This window comes from Trematomus bernacchii, unplaced genomic scaffold, assembly GCF_902827165.1.
Source record: "Trematomus bernacchii unplaced genomic scaffold, fTreBer1.1, whole genome shotgun sequence".
NCBI lineage: Eukaryota > Metazoa > Chordata > Actinopteri > Perciformes > Nototheniidae > Trematomus > Trematomus bernacchii.
In genome coordinates, this window is record NW_022987778.1 from 3329535 (window position 1) to 3344327 (window position 14793).

General features: G+C 40.8%; 1 protein-coding gene across 1 annotated transcript in view; it reads right to left on the reverse strand.

Moving 5' to 3' along the window:
- The window catches only part of LOC117497287 (unconventional myosin-IXAb-like), a 148748-nt gene that overhangs the window by 26668 nt on the left and 107287 nt on the right, over window positions 1-14793 (reverse strand). The window contains 8 exon segments of the mRNA XM_034149234.1: window positions 263-345; window positions 348-400; window positions 714-808; window positions 4421-4544; window positions 4933-5128; window positions 7689-7724; window positions 7726-7831; window positions 9598-9719. Of these exon segments, the coding sequence (XP_034005125.1) occupies window positions 263-345; window positions 348-400; window positions 714-808; window positions 4421-4544; window positions 4933-5128; window positions 7689-7724; window positions 7726-7831; window positions 9598-9719 (815 nt within the window).

Consider the following 14793-nt stretch of genomic DNA (forward strand, 5'->3'; position numbering starts at 1 on the left):
AGAATAAGTCTCCAGGAAATGCATGTAAGTAATGTAATATCCCCTGAAGTGATGTATAATGGTAAGTGGTGTGTGGGTGTGTGTGTGTGTGGGTGTGTGTGTGGGTGTGTGTGTGTGTGTGTGTGGTGTGTGGGTGTGTGTGTGTGTGTGTGTGGTGTGGTGTGTGTGTGTGTGTGTGTGGGTGTGTGTGTGTGTGTGTGTGTGTGTTGTGTGTGTGTGTGTGTGTGTGTGGTGTGTGTGTTGTGTGTTGTGTGTGTGAGACTCACAGTAGGATGCCCTGAGCTCCTCCAGGAGTTTGCTGCTGGTCGAGTTGATGAAGATGCCTTCTTCTTCCAGGGCGGGACTTCCGTCGAGGAAACACGACCAGACCTGGAGCTGCGACCGTTAACCGAAGCTGTCCCTGTAGGGGGGAGGAGGGCAATGTATAAAGTGTCTGTTGATTGTGTATATATAGGATATACATATTTTTATATATTGTGGGAAGCGGTATTCTGATCTCTGTCTGTACACACAAACTGAAAGATTGACAATAAAGTTGACTTTGACTTTTGGAAATTCCTCTGACCCCCAGCTAGTCTCCCATCTCCCCCTTATCTACCCCATCATTTGTCCTTGTTTTTAAAGAAGACTTCCCAAGTACCTTACAACGCACTGAAGACAAGAAACCAACCCCTCCACGTCCTTGATCTGTTTTTTTACTCAACTATGATGACACTTTTTGGTTGGTACTCACCAGCTGGCCTTCTCGTTCAGAGCGTTGGTGCCCTGAAGATCTGACAGAGGAGTGCGGGGGTTTTCCTGGTGATACCTTTATGGCAGGAGAAGAGAGAAAGACACTGATTAAAAACTCACTGGATATATCTACACCTTCATCTCCTACATGAACATCAAGACACACCATCCCCTCATCTTTACCAAGAATAACCCGACGGCTTTTCCCATGGACTGTGACGTTTACGCTTATTATCCAACTTCCCTTCTTCTATCTGGCTGCAACTGAACATTAATGTTGCTCTTGCCTTAGACTGGCTTTACTTTTCCCGAGTCGGCCCCAAGCGCTTTGCGTGTGTGCGCGTGTGTGTGTGTGTGGTGTGTGTGTGTGTGTGTGTGTGTGTGTGTGTGTGTGTGTGTGTTTCATTGGTTTTGGGAGTGCAGTGCCAATAGAGATATTGCATATGAAAACAAGCAGCTAATGAGCTGGGTGTTTCCAGTTTATATTTGTGGTTTTCTCTGGTAAAACTCAATGCTTTCACGACACAATGACTAATTTCGCTAAAAATGTCAATCTTCTATTCTATTTTATTGTATTTACTTGCACTATTGTATCTGTTTTATTGTGTTGCACTGTTGGAGGAGCCTGTGACCTAAGATTTTCATTGACATAACTACACTGCAGCTATGTACGAATGACAATAAAAGCCTTGAATCTTGAATCAAAGACCAGAAAAAGCGCAAATTCTCTTTTAAGCAGAGAGTAGTAGAACCTCATTTTCTGTTGGAAAGAAACTGGAGGGAACTTTGGGATTTTAGCCTTAGCAGACCATTGACATGCACAAAATCTATATAACACTCTAAATAAAGGAAAACCACGAAAAGCTTAATAGCGCCCTTTCAAAAGGGTTATTTTTATATTTCTTCAGAGCAACCAAAGACATTATAATAACTGATTTTACAGACGTAGTGGTATGACCAAAGACTACAGTGCTCATATTGATGTGTCAAATCTGTGGAATGTGTAGGAAACTCCTTGGGGGAATTTTCTTCAAATCAATTCCAGTTAAATCCAATTGGAGTGATGTGCATGAAAACAAAAAATTCTGCTTTACAACATGTGACACTTGAAGGTTAAAACACACAATGACACACTCAGTCCCACATGTACGGACACATACGTTCAGATCTGAAGCCAAATGTGTGACAAAGGACGAGCAGAAAATCAAGAAGGCGTCATTAAACGCCGCCGGTTCACACAAGACTGATTCATTTGTCTGATTGCTCATGCGTGGGAACTAAATCTCTGCTGAGAGGTGAGGCAATCGGACCAGAGCTCGAAATGACCCACATGTCCGATTTCCAATATCTTATTACCAGCTCTAATAAAACCAGCGTAGCGAGGCTGAAAATCGTAAGTGGTCCATTATTCCCAAGTTGAACCGCAAAGACTTTTTCAATTCAGCCTGGAATTAATTCCTCGAGCTTAGTGAACGGCCTCTGATTGGGATTTTAAAAGTAGGGGCACGTCTCACTTCAATTTAACAGACCTTTATCGAGAGGAATCCATGCCATTATAAACCACATTAACAGAGAGCACCCTCGTAAGTCTGCTCTGATGAGTCGAGTGTTAAATTACACTCCATTTTATGTTTGAAGTCCAGTTTCAAAATAGTTTGATGCTGAAGAAAAGGAATACATTTCTAAGAACATCTGTTAATGTGGCTCATTGTTTTAGTATCTCAATTAGAGCGCTGATTTAAGCTAAATTAATTGGTTTTCTTTCACTGATATTAGATTTGATGTTTAATAAATGTTTTGACCAAATAGACCAGAGCTTACAATATCATGTCATAAATGTACTTAAAGCTAACAAATACTAGTAAACGTTGAGAAAAAAGCCTTAGCAATTCATTTGAAGGAGAAAGATTATTAAAGGTCACCTATCATGCTATTTTTAGGCAATAGCATATAGGTTTCAGATATATAAAAATATATAAAAAACATGTCTATGAAGTGTTTTGCTCAAAATACCAAACAGATCACCCATTCTAGCCATGCATCATATCCCTCCATTTCACTTCCTGTTTCAAAAGTGCTGATTTGGGGTATAAAAAATAAATAATTGATAAAATAAAAAAGGAGGGGGCTGAGCTCATGCGGGACCCGGCAGCTACTGTCTAAACTAAATTCTGCGTGATGAAACGCCATATCATGGATTATCAAGGATTATTTCTGAAACAGTATGGAGCTCAAAGGCTTTCTCTCTTGCCGGTTATACCACAAGGTGGTCCTTTTTATTTCCTGCTTCTTCACACACATGCTCTCCAGTACAGGTTAGCTCTGAGTGTTAGCGATGCTAATGTAAACACCGACCATATTACGTCCAAAACAGTCGGGCATTGTTTCTGATAGCAACGTTTCTGATAGGGCCGTGGGTGTAAAGCCAGCCTACATTTCAGATATTACGTCATATCGGACGCAAATCTGGATCAGCTCCGTTGTAGCCCCGTTTTTAGAGATTTGGGTACGGAGGAGGAAAAGAGGTTTTATTTTCTGACGCTGCGTGAGTTCCCTGACACACCGGGGACACATATTTATGTATAAAAGACATCAACAAGTGCATTTTGCATGATAGGTCCCGTTTAAAACAAAAAGACAAATGACTTGTGAATATCTAGTTTTGTTATAGAAAGAAATCTATATTTCAAATGTTTGTCGGTTGCACTTTATTTTACCTTCTGAAATCAACAGATCGAAGCGTTTTGTATTAGAATATAACGTGGCACAATGGCTGTCTTGATATTAACTTCATCCTCTTTAATGCTTTCGAATTTCTCAATTTTTAATAAAAAAAATGTGGAATTGGCTGAAAATATTGAAAAAGAAGTGTGAAAATCAGCCAACGCCACCTTAAAAAAAAGAGCTTTCATATAGTGTATTTTTTACTTCTTAAATCCAATCCAACTTTATTTATATAGCACTTTAAAACCTCCAGACCAAAGTGCTGTACAGAGAGATAATAAAATATAAAATTACACAGCTCAGCTCACAAAACATAAAATAAATACATTTAAATAAAAGATACAAACACAAAACAAACCAGAATAAACGTAACAATTTCAAAATAAAAAACAAAAATTGTTTTAAAAGAGCAGACACAATTTGTCTTTTCTGTCTTAAAGGTGGGGTAGGTAAGTTTGAGAAACCGGCTCGAGATACACTTTTTGTTATATTCCATGGAATGCTCTTAACATCCGATAGCAATGAATATCTAAAGTGCTTTGACAAAAAATCCATAAAGAAATGTCATCTGTGGAAGCCGTAGTACTGTAAAAAGCACGATCAATCATCTGAGCCGGCCCGGCTAAAATAACTGGATGGCCTACCTGCCTGTCAGCCTTCCATCTGTGCACAAACTTATCTCGTGCCCTCATTGGTCATGTGCGCGTTCGTGTGTGTTGGAGGAGGGGCTCTATAAGGAAGTGGCAGATTTCTCCGGTTGTGTATTTTCAAATTCTAGCGATCTCGAGCTGGTTTCTCCAAAATTACCTACCCCACCTTTAATTAACCCATTTAATATGATCAGATATACTTGCATAGTCTGAGGTGGACCTGATAACTGTAGTGCATGTGAGAACAATGTCCTCCTGCTGAAGGAAACATCATGATACATTAGAATATGGCGTTTTGAGATATTTGGGGAAACTTACTGTATTTCTCGTCTTTGCATCTTTGCAGGATCTCGAGGCTCCTCTGGTGAACCGGGTGATGGAGGAAACTGAAGCTGTCCACGGTTTTGACCACAGCACAGGGAACCGCTGCATCGTTCCCTGAAACAGAGAGAGGGGGAACAAAGGGGAAGAGAGTGGATGTTTAGCACCGATCACCTCCATTTTAGAATAGGTTAAATAGAAGAATACATAACAATGAAAGGACACCTTTTATTTAAAGAATTTTGATGAGAAAGAAAGTCGGAAGAAGGTGGACTAACAAACAGAAGAAAAATAAGGAGGACGAAGAAGATAGGAATTAGAGAAAAATAAAACAGACACACACTCCTCTGGATAAGTCAGTGTTGATATTTTCATACACTCCTCCTAGGTTGTGAAAATAAACACTGCAGAAGAAGACTAAAACATATCTTCTTCTTCATCCTCATCCTTCATCATCATCGACAGCAGAAGCACAACTCATTTTCAAAACCCCGTATTTCCTCACCAGTTTTCTTGTGTGTGTGTCTGCGGCCGGCTTCCCTGAAAGCCACCATGGCTCTGAAGTACGCCCGCAGCACGGCCCAGCGGAAGGTCGCCACCGGGTCGATTCCCATCAGGCTGCAGATGAAGGCGTTCTTGCTGCTCTTGAGCAAAGCCACGATGTCGGGACGCATGTGGTCAGTGTTCTTCTCCCTGAAGTCCTGAAGAAACCAAAGACACATGTGCATCCACTCAGAGTTAGTCACTCCTCTGAGGACCGAGTTCAAAGATTTAAAGGTCCCTTATTATACTGTTTTTCATCAATATATTAGAGTCTCAGATATATACAAAACATTCTCTGAAGTGTTTGGCTCCAAACACCAAACAGATCATTGCAGCATCCCATAATCCCCTCTGTTTCAGCCCTGTTTCAAAAGTGCTGATTCTCTGTCTGTTACTTTAGATGAAAATAAGGAGCCCCTCCCCACGCCCCTCTGAGAGATATTTGGTTCAGAAGAACACAATGGTGCTCTAGGAGGAGATTCAGGTGATAAGGTGGGGGGGGGTTACCTTGGTTGTGATTGGCTAATGGTTACACAAGCCAAACAATCGTTATGACATCATAAAGTGGCCAAAATCTGATCAGCTCATTTTCAACAGGTTTTATATAAATGGATCAGGACAAAAAGAGACAATCTTTTCCTGAAACTTTCAGAGTCTCTTTCCACAGAGGGACACATGTTGATGTAGAAGAGACATGAAGAAGTGGATTTTGCATAATAGGTGACCTTTAAAAATCTCATATCTGTTAAAAATTAAGCTTAGCTATTAGCTTAGCGTAAAGACTGGAGATAGGAGTTAACATCTAGCCTGGCTCTTATATAAACACATTATATCTTCTTTGATTTATATGCCAAAAATAAATCAATACATTTGTCGTTTTAAGGGGGGACTTTTTGTTTTTTGGATGGTGGTTGTAGTAACTTCCTAGAGTCTCTGCTCTTAATATGATGACAAGAAGGGTAAAGTAAATAGGTAAAACGCTACTTGATGCTTTTTTCCCTTTGTTTTTCAGTCCGGAACAAATAGGATATCATTTGATGATTATTAGAAAAGGAAAAAGATATGAGGAAACCACCCTCAGAAGAAACACAACCCATATCCATTTGGTTTCATCACCTACTCTGTTCAATATATGCGCAGCCAAGTTGTTTTTAATTATTTTTTGTCATGTTATGTTTGTTTTTCTTATTTATCAGGGAAGATGTTCCTCAGATTTTTTTTTTAATTAACAAGTGGTTGAAAAAAGAAAAACCCCTTGCTTTAGAAGTGCTGGTACACAGATTTTGGAAGAGCCAGGCTAGCAGTTTCCCCTTGTTCCATGCTTTGTGCTAAGCTAAGCTAACCAGCTGCTGGCTCCAGTCACATATTTAACAGAACTCCATTAGAGCAGTATTGATATTCTTATCTAACTTACAAAAAGAGAGCGAAATAAACATATCTCCCAAAATCTACAACTATTACTTCGGTCTCAATCGGAGAAAAACAAATGAGTCATCAGTCATTATTTCTGTGCACCTTTCATTGCCTCACATCATAAACCCGATGCAGGAACACATTTTACTAGCCTCTCTCATCTTCTTCTGCATCTTGTGTCTGTGAGCAATAAATACTCTCACTAAAGCTGTGCTATGATAACAGAGCTATGAACTGTAAACCCCTCAACATATTCTCCGCCTCCATATGATTCGAGTCAGCTGCTCCTTCACTACCGAGCCAACATCAGACACATTTCACAACTGTGGCTCTCGCTGCACATTTCACACCAAACAACTCCTGGCTCTCAGCGATACGTGGGATACGTTTCCACAGCCACGATAACCGACTGTTATGGATTTATAGTATACAGTCACACAACAATACGCTCGCCTCATGCCAGCACATGTGTTTCTGATCACAGTGCAGCTGGGAAGCAAAACAGAGAAATGTATTTAGCTGAAAAAAATAAACCGAACAACAAGAAGGTTTGCGTCCGTCATCTGTTGAGAGCTCTGAATTTAGGCTTTTACCTTTTTACGAGTTCTCCTTTAATCAACATTTTAGGTATTGGGAAAAGACCCCATCTTGATTTGCACCACAACTACTTCACTTCTGTTTAAGGGTCCACATTATATTTTCCCTCATTGTGAGATATTTAAAGCTGTCTTTCTCAAATACCCTGACATGTAACACCCACAAAGAAGGTTATTAAGGTACTGCTCGACTAGCACCTGCACTTTTCTGTCTATCTTCTAAAAAATATATTCAGCTAGTTCTTAAATGACTCTGTGTTCAGTCACTCAAAGGAAGAAGAACAACAACAACCAATGACCGGTGTAATTGATTTGGCTATTTTAATATTACAGCATGCTTCTCATGTGTTTAAAAATGCGATTAAAAAATGAAACACTGCATAGATAACTACTCAAAACCTGCTTGGTTTAAACAGACCTGTAGAGTTATCTGTGAAGCTTTGGCCATGTTAAGGATCATTTAATACAGGTTGACAATTAAAACACTATTATATCTCACAATACTGGAACTGGAATGACTGCAGATGTAAATTAGCTATTAGCTATAATCTGGCATAATTCATCTCTTCTCTTTTCTGAGATTAATGTTTGTATGCATGGTCCGTGTTGAAATAAATACATAACAAACAACAGCTATCAGGTGTGCAAAAGCAACGATGTAAATCCTCGTACAAAGAAGAGTCCACATAGTGAACGGCCGGCGTCTCACCTTGACTCCGTACTTGACCTTCCCGGCGTAGTGTGCTGATGATGAAGGCCGACTCCATGACAGCGGGGAACTCGATGTAACTGTTTCCTTCATGCTGACGCTTGAACTTGTCCAGCAGGGTCTGATTGGAGGCCTGGGGGAAACTAGAGGAAAGAGGGATCGTTTTAACCTCTGTTTTATGTCATTGTAGTATCTGATGAATTTGCAGTGTATTTCTACAAAATGGAAGCTATGAATCAGCATTTATTTCCCTTTCATTGTATTTTAGTTCATCCATTTTGTCAATTAGATTGACAACGTTGTGATATTTGTATTTATTTCTAAACTGTCATTCATTGATCTGTACAAACTGTAAAGCCCCCTGAGACAAATGTGTTTTGTGATATTGGCCTATAAAAATACGTTTTGTATCTTATTTGATTTAATTAACTCTCAGGGATTACAAATCTGTCCCAAATGTGTTACTATTGCTCAATTAACCACATTTGCAGCATTTATTTTGCACATTTGGGCATTTTACATTTACTACCAACCTCAACATAGCTCAAGGGATGTTTCCCATCATATAAACCTTCCTCAGTACTCATCTGAAACACACTGCTGGCTGAAGTATATCCGCGGGGGTCTTACGGCTTGATGTTACAGTAGAAATAAACCCCCCACTCTCGCCCTGGATGCTGCAGTAACCTAATCCACGTCTCCAGAGGGCCGGCAGCCTCCCCTAACTGTGAAGGATGAGATCTCTAAGCGTCTTTCTTTCTCTCTGTGTAATCATTTAGCATGAAGCTTCTTCCAGTGGCAGCAAAAACCGCAGGAGAGACCCTGCCTATAGAGATCCCCCTTTGACCCCAATTCTCCAGTAGTGCTTCCCTATCACACACACACATATTTTTCTATACACAAACTATACACACAATTTTTTCCTCCATTCCCCACATAATAAGATCCAGATGAACCAGCTATCCTAAGTGGCAAGTAAGACGACAGCTGACATAGATAAATACAGCCGTGTGTGTGTGTAGCGCCTGATGTGTTTTTATGCGACGAGGGTGGGAGGATCGCTGAGTTTGATTTATGGAGGGAGAAGATGCAGGAGGAGAGCGCTTCACAACAGGAAACAAAGAGAAAAACGTGACCCCGAGATGCTGGCGGAGGAATAAAAATGTCTTTATGCTTTCACTGAGCTCTGCTAGAAGCTCCAGTGTTGGTATCAATCAAGCTAATGAGGAGAAGTCCTGCACAGCGAGCACTTTGTCTCCACGGATCACCAGCTAGGGGATAAAAGCTGCTTCTGCAGAGTGATATCAACAGAGCATGCTGCAGTGAAATATGTTTCTCTCTCCACATAACTCACACGAGCTAGGGATGTGAATTATTAATGAGTGGAGCGAGGGATGGGAACCAAACACAGGGAAACACTTCACACTTTAACCTTGACACCCAACACCCTTCCATTGGTGCTCTTCTTATACGCCAAACAACCACAAATAATGCTTCCAAAAAATATTAAATGTTTCTCCTGTTTGGTGCTTCTTCTAAATGTCATTTGAAATTGTTGTTGAAAATATTTCCTGATAGTGGGGCTAAAAATAAGGGACTTAGGGTCAATACAACTAATTCACTCGGCCCCTGAATATCCAGAGTTAATGTTATCAAAACTCAGCATTTGTTATAATATCCAGTAAACCAAATTGGTAACCGTTAATAACCACACAAAATTGTATATATATTTATAGTACTGATATTTGTTGCAGTGTCTAGAATTGGAGTAAGCATACAATGCATGAATGAAAAATCTTAAGAGAATATAAATAATATTATTCATGTTAAACTCCAGGAAACCCTGCCATCATCAAACCAGAAGTGCAACACTTCTACAATATAAACTTTAGTTCAGCAGGTGGCGTACTTGCACTCCTCGTCCAGCAGGTGGAACAGCGCTGTGGGTTTCTTGCTGATGAGGTTGAGGCAGCCGCTGTTGTCGATGTACTCGATGTGATGCCAGGTGATGCCCTCCGCCCGGTACTCCTCCTGCAGGGAAACAGAGGAGGAACACCGAGGGTCAGTAAACACTTCAGGGGGAAACAAGTAGAAATGATCTCAAAACTGTTAGAGAGAAGATTCACTTTGTACAAGTTAGTGACTATTTAGCCTTTACCTGAATAAGACTTGTCTTAACCAATGTACAGTAACTCCTGATGTTGACACACACACACACACACACACACACACACACACACAGAATAGTACAGTTTATTAAAGGGGCCCTTTTATGTTCAGGTTCATATTTGTTTTAAGTGTCTGCTCTGATTGGTTAACTGGAGGGTGCTGTTGTGATTGGTCAACCGCTTATATGTCCCTCCCCTTAGCCTACCACGTGAAATGTTTACCAGCACTAGCCAACAGAAGCGCAAGTGTCACATACAGTAGTGATGTCATTATGTTAAAGTGGACCTATCATGCTATATTTGAATAATATATTGTAGGGCCATACCTATATAAAACATGTCTGTGAAGTTTTTATTCAAAATACCAAACAGATCATGCATTTTAGCCATGCCTCATTTCGCTTTGCTGTATTCCAGCCCTGTTTTTGCAAGGGCTGATTCTGTGGCAAATGAGCTGCAGCTGACCACGCTGCCCTGCAAAGGAGGGGGGCGAGGCACGAGCGTCATGTTACCATGCTGTTACCATGCTGTTACCATGCCACGGCAACCTCTCATTCCCCTGATAGGTGGAGCGTTGCCCATGTAGGCGGAGCGTCACCGCCCACTATTCCGGGCTGATGTCGGGTCAGATGGAATCTGTATCCGCCCGTTGCAGCCCCGTTTTTAAAAGATTTGGGTATGGAGGAAAATAGAGAGGGTTGTATTTTCTGACACTTGGTGAGTTCCCTGGAACACCGGGGACACATATTCATGTATAAAAGACGTACAAAAGTGCATTTTGCATGATAGGTCCCCTTTAAGGAAGTAAACAAAAGAGTCCAATGGAGGCGTTAGACTCCCTCTGGGGGGACATTTCAAATTTTAGCCTTAACAGACTATTTACATGCACTAAAACCTAAAAAACTACAGTAAAGGGAAAACCCCAAACAGCATCATAGGGCCCCTTTAAGAGGAGAGGGTCATGTTTTCCTCTCTTTTTCTTCAGCACTGAGAGGTTCAAAACGTTTTTCAACAACTATCAGGTGACACATTTGCTCTTGACTGTCTTAGATGCACCCGGTTATAATAAAACATGCAGAAAAGTGTGGCTCACATGCGCGAGAATTTACTATATTTTTGCATATTCCCACGGTATAAAACCAAAACGTCTAAGCGATGCTTTCACGGCACTAAAAAAACCTGAATTCCCACCATGAAAACACCTGGCTGCTGGTAGTTGGTCAAAAGACAAACCCCCAGGGTCCAATGACGACTGAAGTATATGAGCCATGTCATTTTAATACCCCTGAGGGAGGAACCAATGACATCAAACAGTTAGAAAGGGGAAAAGTACGTGGGTTACTTTCCCTTAAAAAAAGCTGAATTTAAAGATATGCAAACCATCTCTCTCCAGGATCTCCACAGGTCAATGTGTGTCTCTGTTGCACTGCAGGGGAAGAGCATGCACACTCAGCAAACTAAAGTATAAACACTAAAATGTAAGGGTCAGCACTGGCGAGGCAGGAAGCCAGCAGCTGCACAAAAATAGAAGAGAATGAGGGTGTTTGTATGAGGGAAAATCAAAAAAACGATTACGGCAGCCGATAGATACTGCAATGTCCTTCACAGCGCCCGAAACCAAATGATGGAAAGAACAACATGCTGCAAATGTAACTGTTCTTAAAGTGTTGCCAGATTAAGAGCAGTGGGATCATTAAAACAAAATGGATTTATCCCTCTTGGAAGCACATTGTTCTTTGTATATCTAACGCTGGTTATGTAATATCTTGTGCAACGCTGACAAACTGCTCCTCTGAGGAACATGAATACACTCAGTACACTTCATGGAGCTTTACACTGATGTTACTTTAATATAAATGGGAATTGTGTGCTTATAGTAGTGGTGGAGCATGCATATTTCACAACAAAATAGTCTTATCCCAAGTGCCCTGTATGTTTTGATGTGTCAGTGCATGTGTTTTTGAACTAGCTGTAGAATAATAAAGAAAAAATGTGAATGTGTTGGAACCAAATCACTGAAACGAGACAGATGAAGTATTAAAAGCAGCACTTGAAGATTCTTCTACACATGCGACACCCTCTCCTCTTTTTCCAGGCCGCTGAATCACTGACGAGGCATTCAGAAAATGTCGAATGTTTGGTTTCTCTCAGAGGTTGCACCTGATCCAGCAAACAAAAACTGAGCCATAAAAAAAGTCCCGTGCTTTTGTTTAAAAATCTCATCAAGCCAAACACTCACGGATAAATGACTCGGTTAATCTGTCTGACTTTGTTGTGTCTGTGAGAGCACATGTGTTGAATCACAGAGAACATTGGATGCAGACACACAGGTTCAGAGGTAAACACACATGCACATATTTACATAAACTGCCCTAACACACTTCATGTGAGCCATTCCTCATCATCCATACTTGGTTAAAGCTTTGAAGTTTGAATTGAGTCAAGTACAATGTTAAGTTGCACAACTTTATTTTATATAGAGGCAACAATTGCACTTTCCTCCTTCAGTATAAAATGTCAAAGCTTAGTTGTTATGCAGATTCAGATTATTCATGTAACCATCATGATGCATTGTTAAAGGTTAAAGTGGACCTATCATGCTATATTTGAATAATAGTGTAGGACCATACCTATATAAGGCATATTTATACTCTTTTTTTTTTCAAAATACCAAACAGATCACGCATTTTAGCCATGGCCTCATTTTGCTCAATTTGAAATTTTTTAGCTCTGTTTTTGCAAGGAGCAGATTCTGTGAGCAACAGCACCATCTACAGGCCTGGCATATTGCTACTACAGCGTCTCCAGCGCTTTCGCACGGCAATGCGTGGCAGTGGCTGTCTCTCCTGATTGAGTGGAGTTGGCCTAATAGCCGTAGCGCCACCGTCCTGACGTCAGGACAGTGTTCAAATCTGGATCAGTTTTATCAGATCCGTTGCAGCCCCCTTTTTAGAGATTTGGGTATGGAGGAAAATAGAGAGGGTTGTGTTTTCTGACACTTGGTGAGTTCCCTGGAACACCGGGGACACATATTCATGTATAAAAGACGTACAAAAGTGCATTTTGCATGATAGGTCCCCTTTCAACTATCCACAAGTGCTTGTACCAGCTACTATGTTGACACAATGCTTACACTTAATTATAATCAATAATATAGAACATTTATTTGGTTACTGGTTTGGTATATTAAGTATAATTTGACTTCTGATACTTGACTTTCATTCAACATTTAGACTGCTTCACTTCTGTAATGCTTCTTTTATTTAATTAAAAGGACTTCTTTCATCATATGTCCAGTTAAACATTTGTAAGAGGATGTTTCCTTTAGTGTCCAAAACACTTGCAATATTAGCAAACTGATCCTTAAAGTTTCCACTGACCAAAAATAATATTAAGTAAAGAGAGACATGACACATTTTGGGACGGCAGATGCACATAGAAATGTGCGAGCAATAATAGCTGAAAGACTTCCTGCTGAGCTGAAGAAAGCAGCGAGTTGTGCTGCGGTCATTGAGGTTGGCCGTCCCTCCATCTTTATTGAGCTCTGAGTACAGAGGCTGTGTTTGTGTTAGGATCTCTCTATCTCTTCTTTCTTATATATGTCTCCCTCCCTCAGCGCCCTTCTCTCCTGTTATGACAGCAGAGTGTTTTTACTGAGCAGACAGGAGGTGCAATCATGAGAACTGGAGCAAGTTCTGGTGTGTTTTTTTTAAAGCACACAGAGAGAAAAACGTTTGAAACTGACAAAGACGTAGATACAGTACAAGAAAAAGACAAGCTCGCTGCGTGGTCATTTTAAAGGTCCATGTCATGGCCATTTCTACTGATCATATTTCCACTGTTGAGGTTATACTAAATAGATGTATATTGTGCAATTTTCCAAACTGACATTGGATTCTCATACAGCATCTCTGTATAGTATGTGTATTCACCAGGTATTCACTCTCTGTCCTAAACGGCTTGTTGGAGCTCCTGCCCCCCCCCCTCCCTGTGGAGCCCAGTTTGCTCTGATTGGTCGGGACGTTGCGAGGCTCGTTGCTGCTCGCCACTGCTGCGAGCTGCTGCGAGCTGCTACGAGGAGCGGACAGGTTTCCGGGTCGGCGATACAAGCGGAGACAACAGCGAAACTCATCCTGAGCACACACAAACACTCACAGCCGAAGTAAAAACAATAAGTGTGGCTTGATATTGAGTAAGAAAAAAGGTTTATAACGCTGTGAGAATGGGTCTGCGGAGGAGCATTTCTCCACAATCCCAACTCGTCTATTACCAGCGTTCAGGGAGCTCTATGCAAGTCAATGGGAACTCCCTGTTAGTTAGCCAAGGGATCCTGGTGTGTGAGGTGCTCTGCGGATTGGTCCATTTGGGCCAATCCGGTCATTTGTTGTGATTTGGGTATTCACACGTCACAGAACCCAGGAAGAAACAATGGAAAATGAGAAATGGAAAATGAGAAATCTCCAACGAGGCGTTTCTGGGGCAGCACAGACAGGTCTTTTCTGTGTTAGAGTTTTACTCGCTACAGGGTGTACTTTGAGGGGTTTTGACTCTGCAGACCGTTTACATGCATAAAAAGCTACATAACACACAAGGGGACGGGTAATAACCGGAAAAGCATGACATGGGAGCTTTAAGGTTCAAACTTGTATTTTGTGCCTCTACTCTGACATGTTTACATGCTTTAATTTAATTTAATGTTTGCCCCAAAAACAAAGTGAATTTTATAACCTGGGACAGTATACTGTAGTTGTTTTATCTTGTTCAGTGATGCCTCTGATTTAGCTAAACAACTAACTGAAACAAAAGCAAATGTATTAAATCACTGAAGCCTGTATAAGATTAGATTTGATTCAATTGTAGTAAGAACCAGAACAGCAAAACAGTTGACTTTATAATCTTGTTAACTTCCTCTTTGTCGAGAATAGTTCCTGATTTAA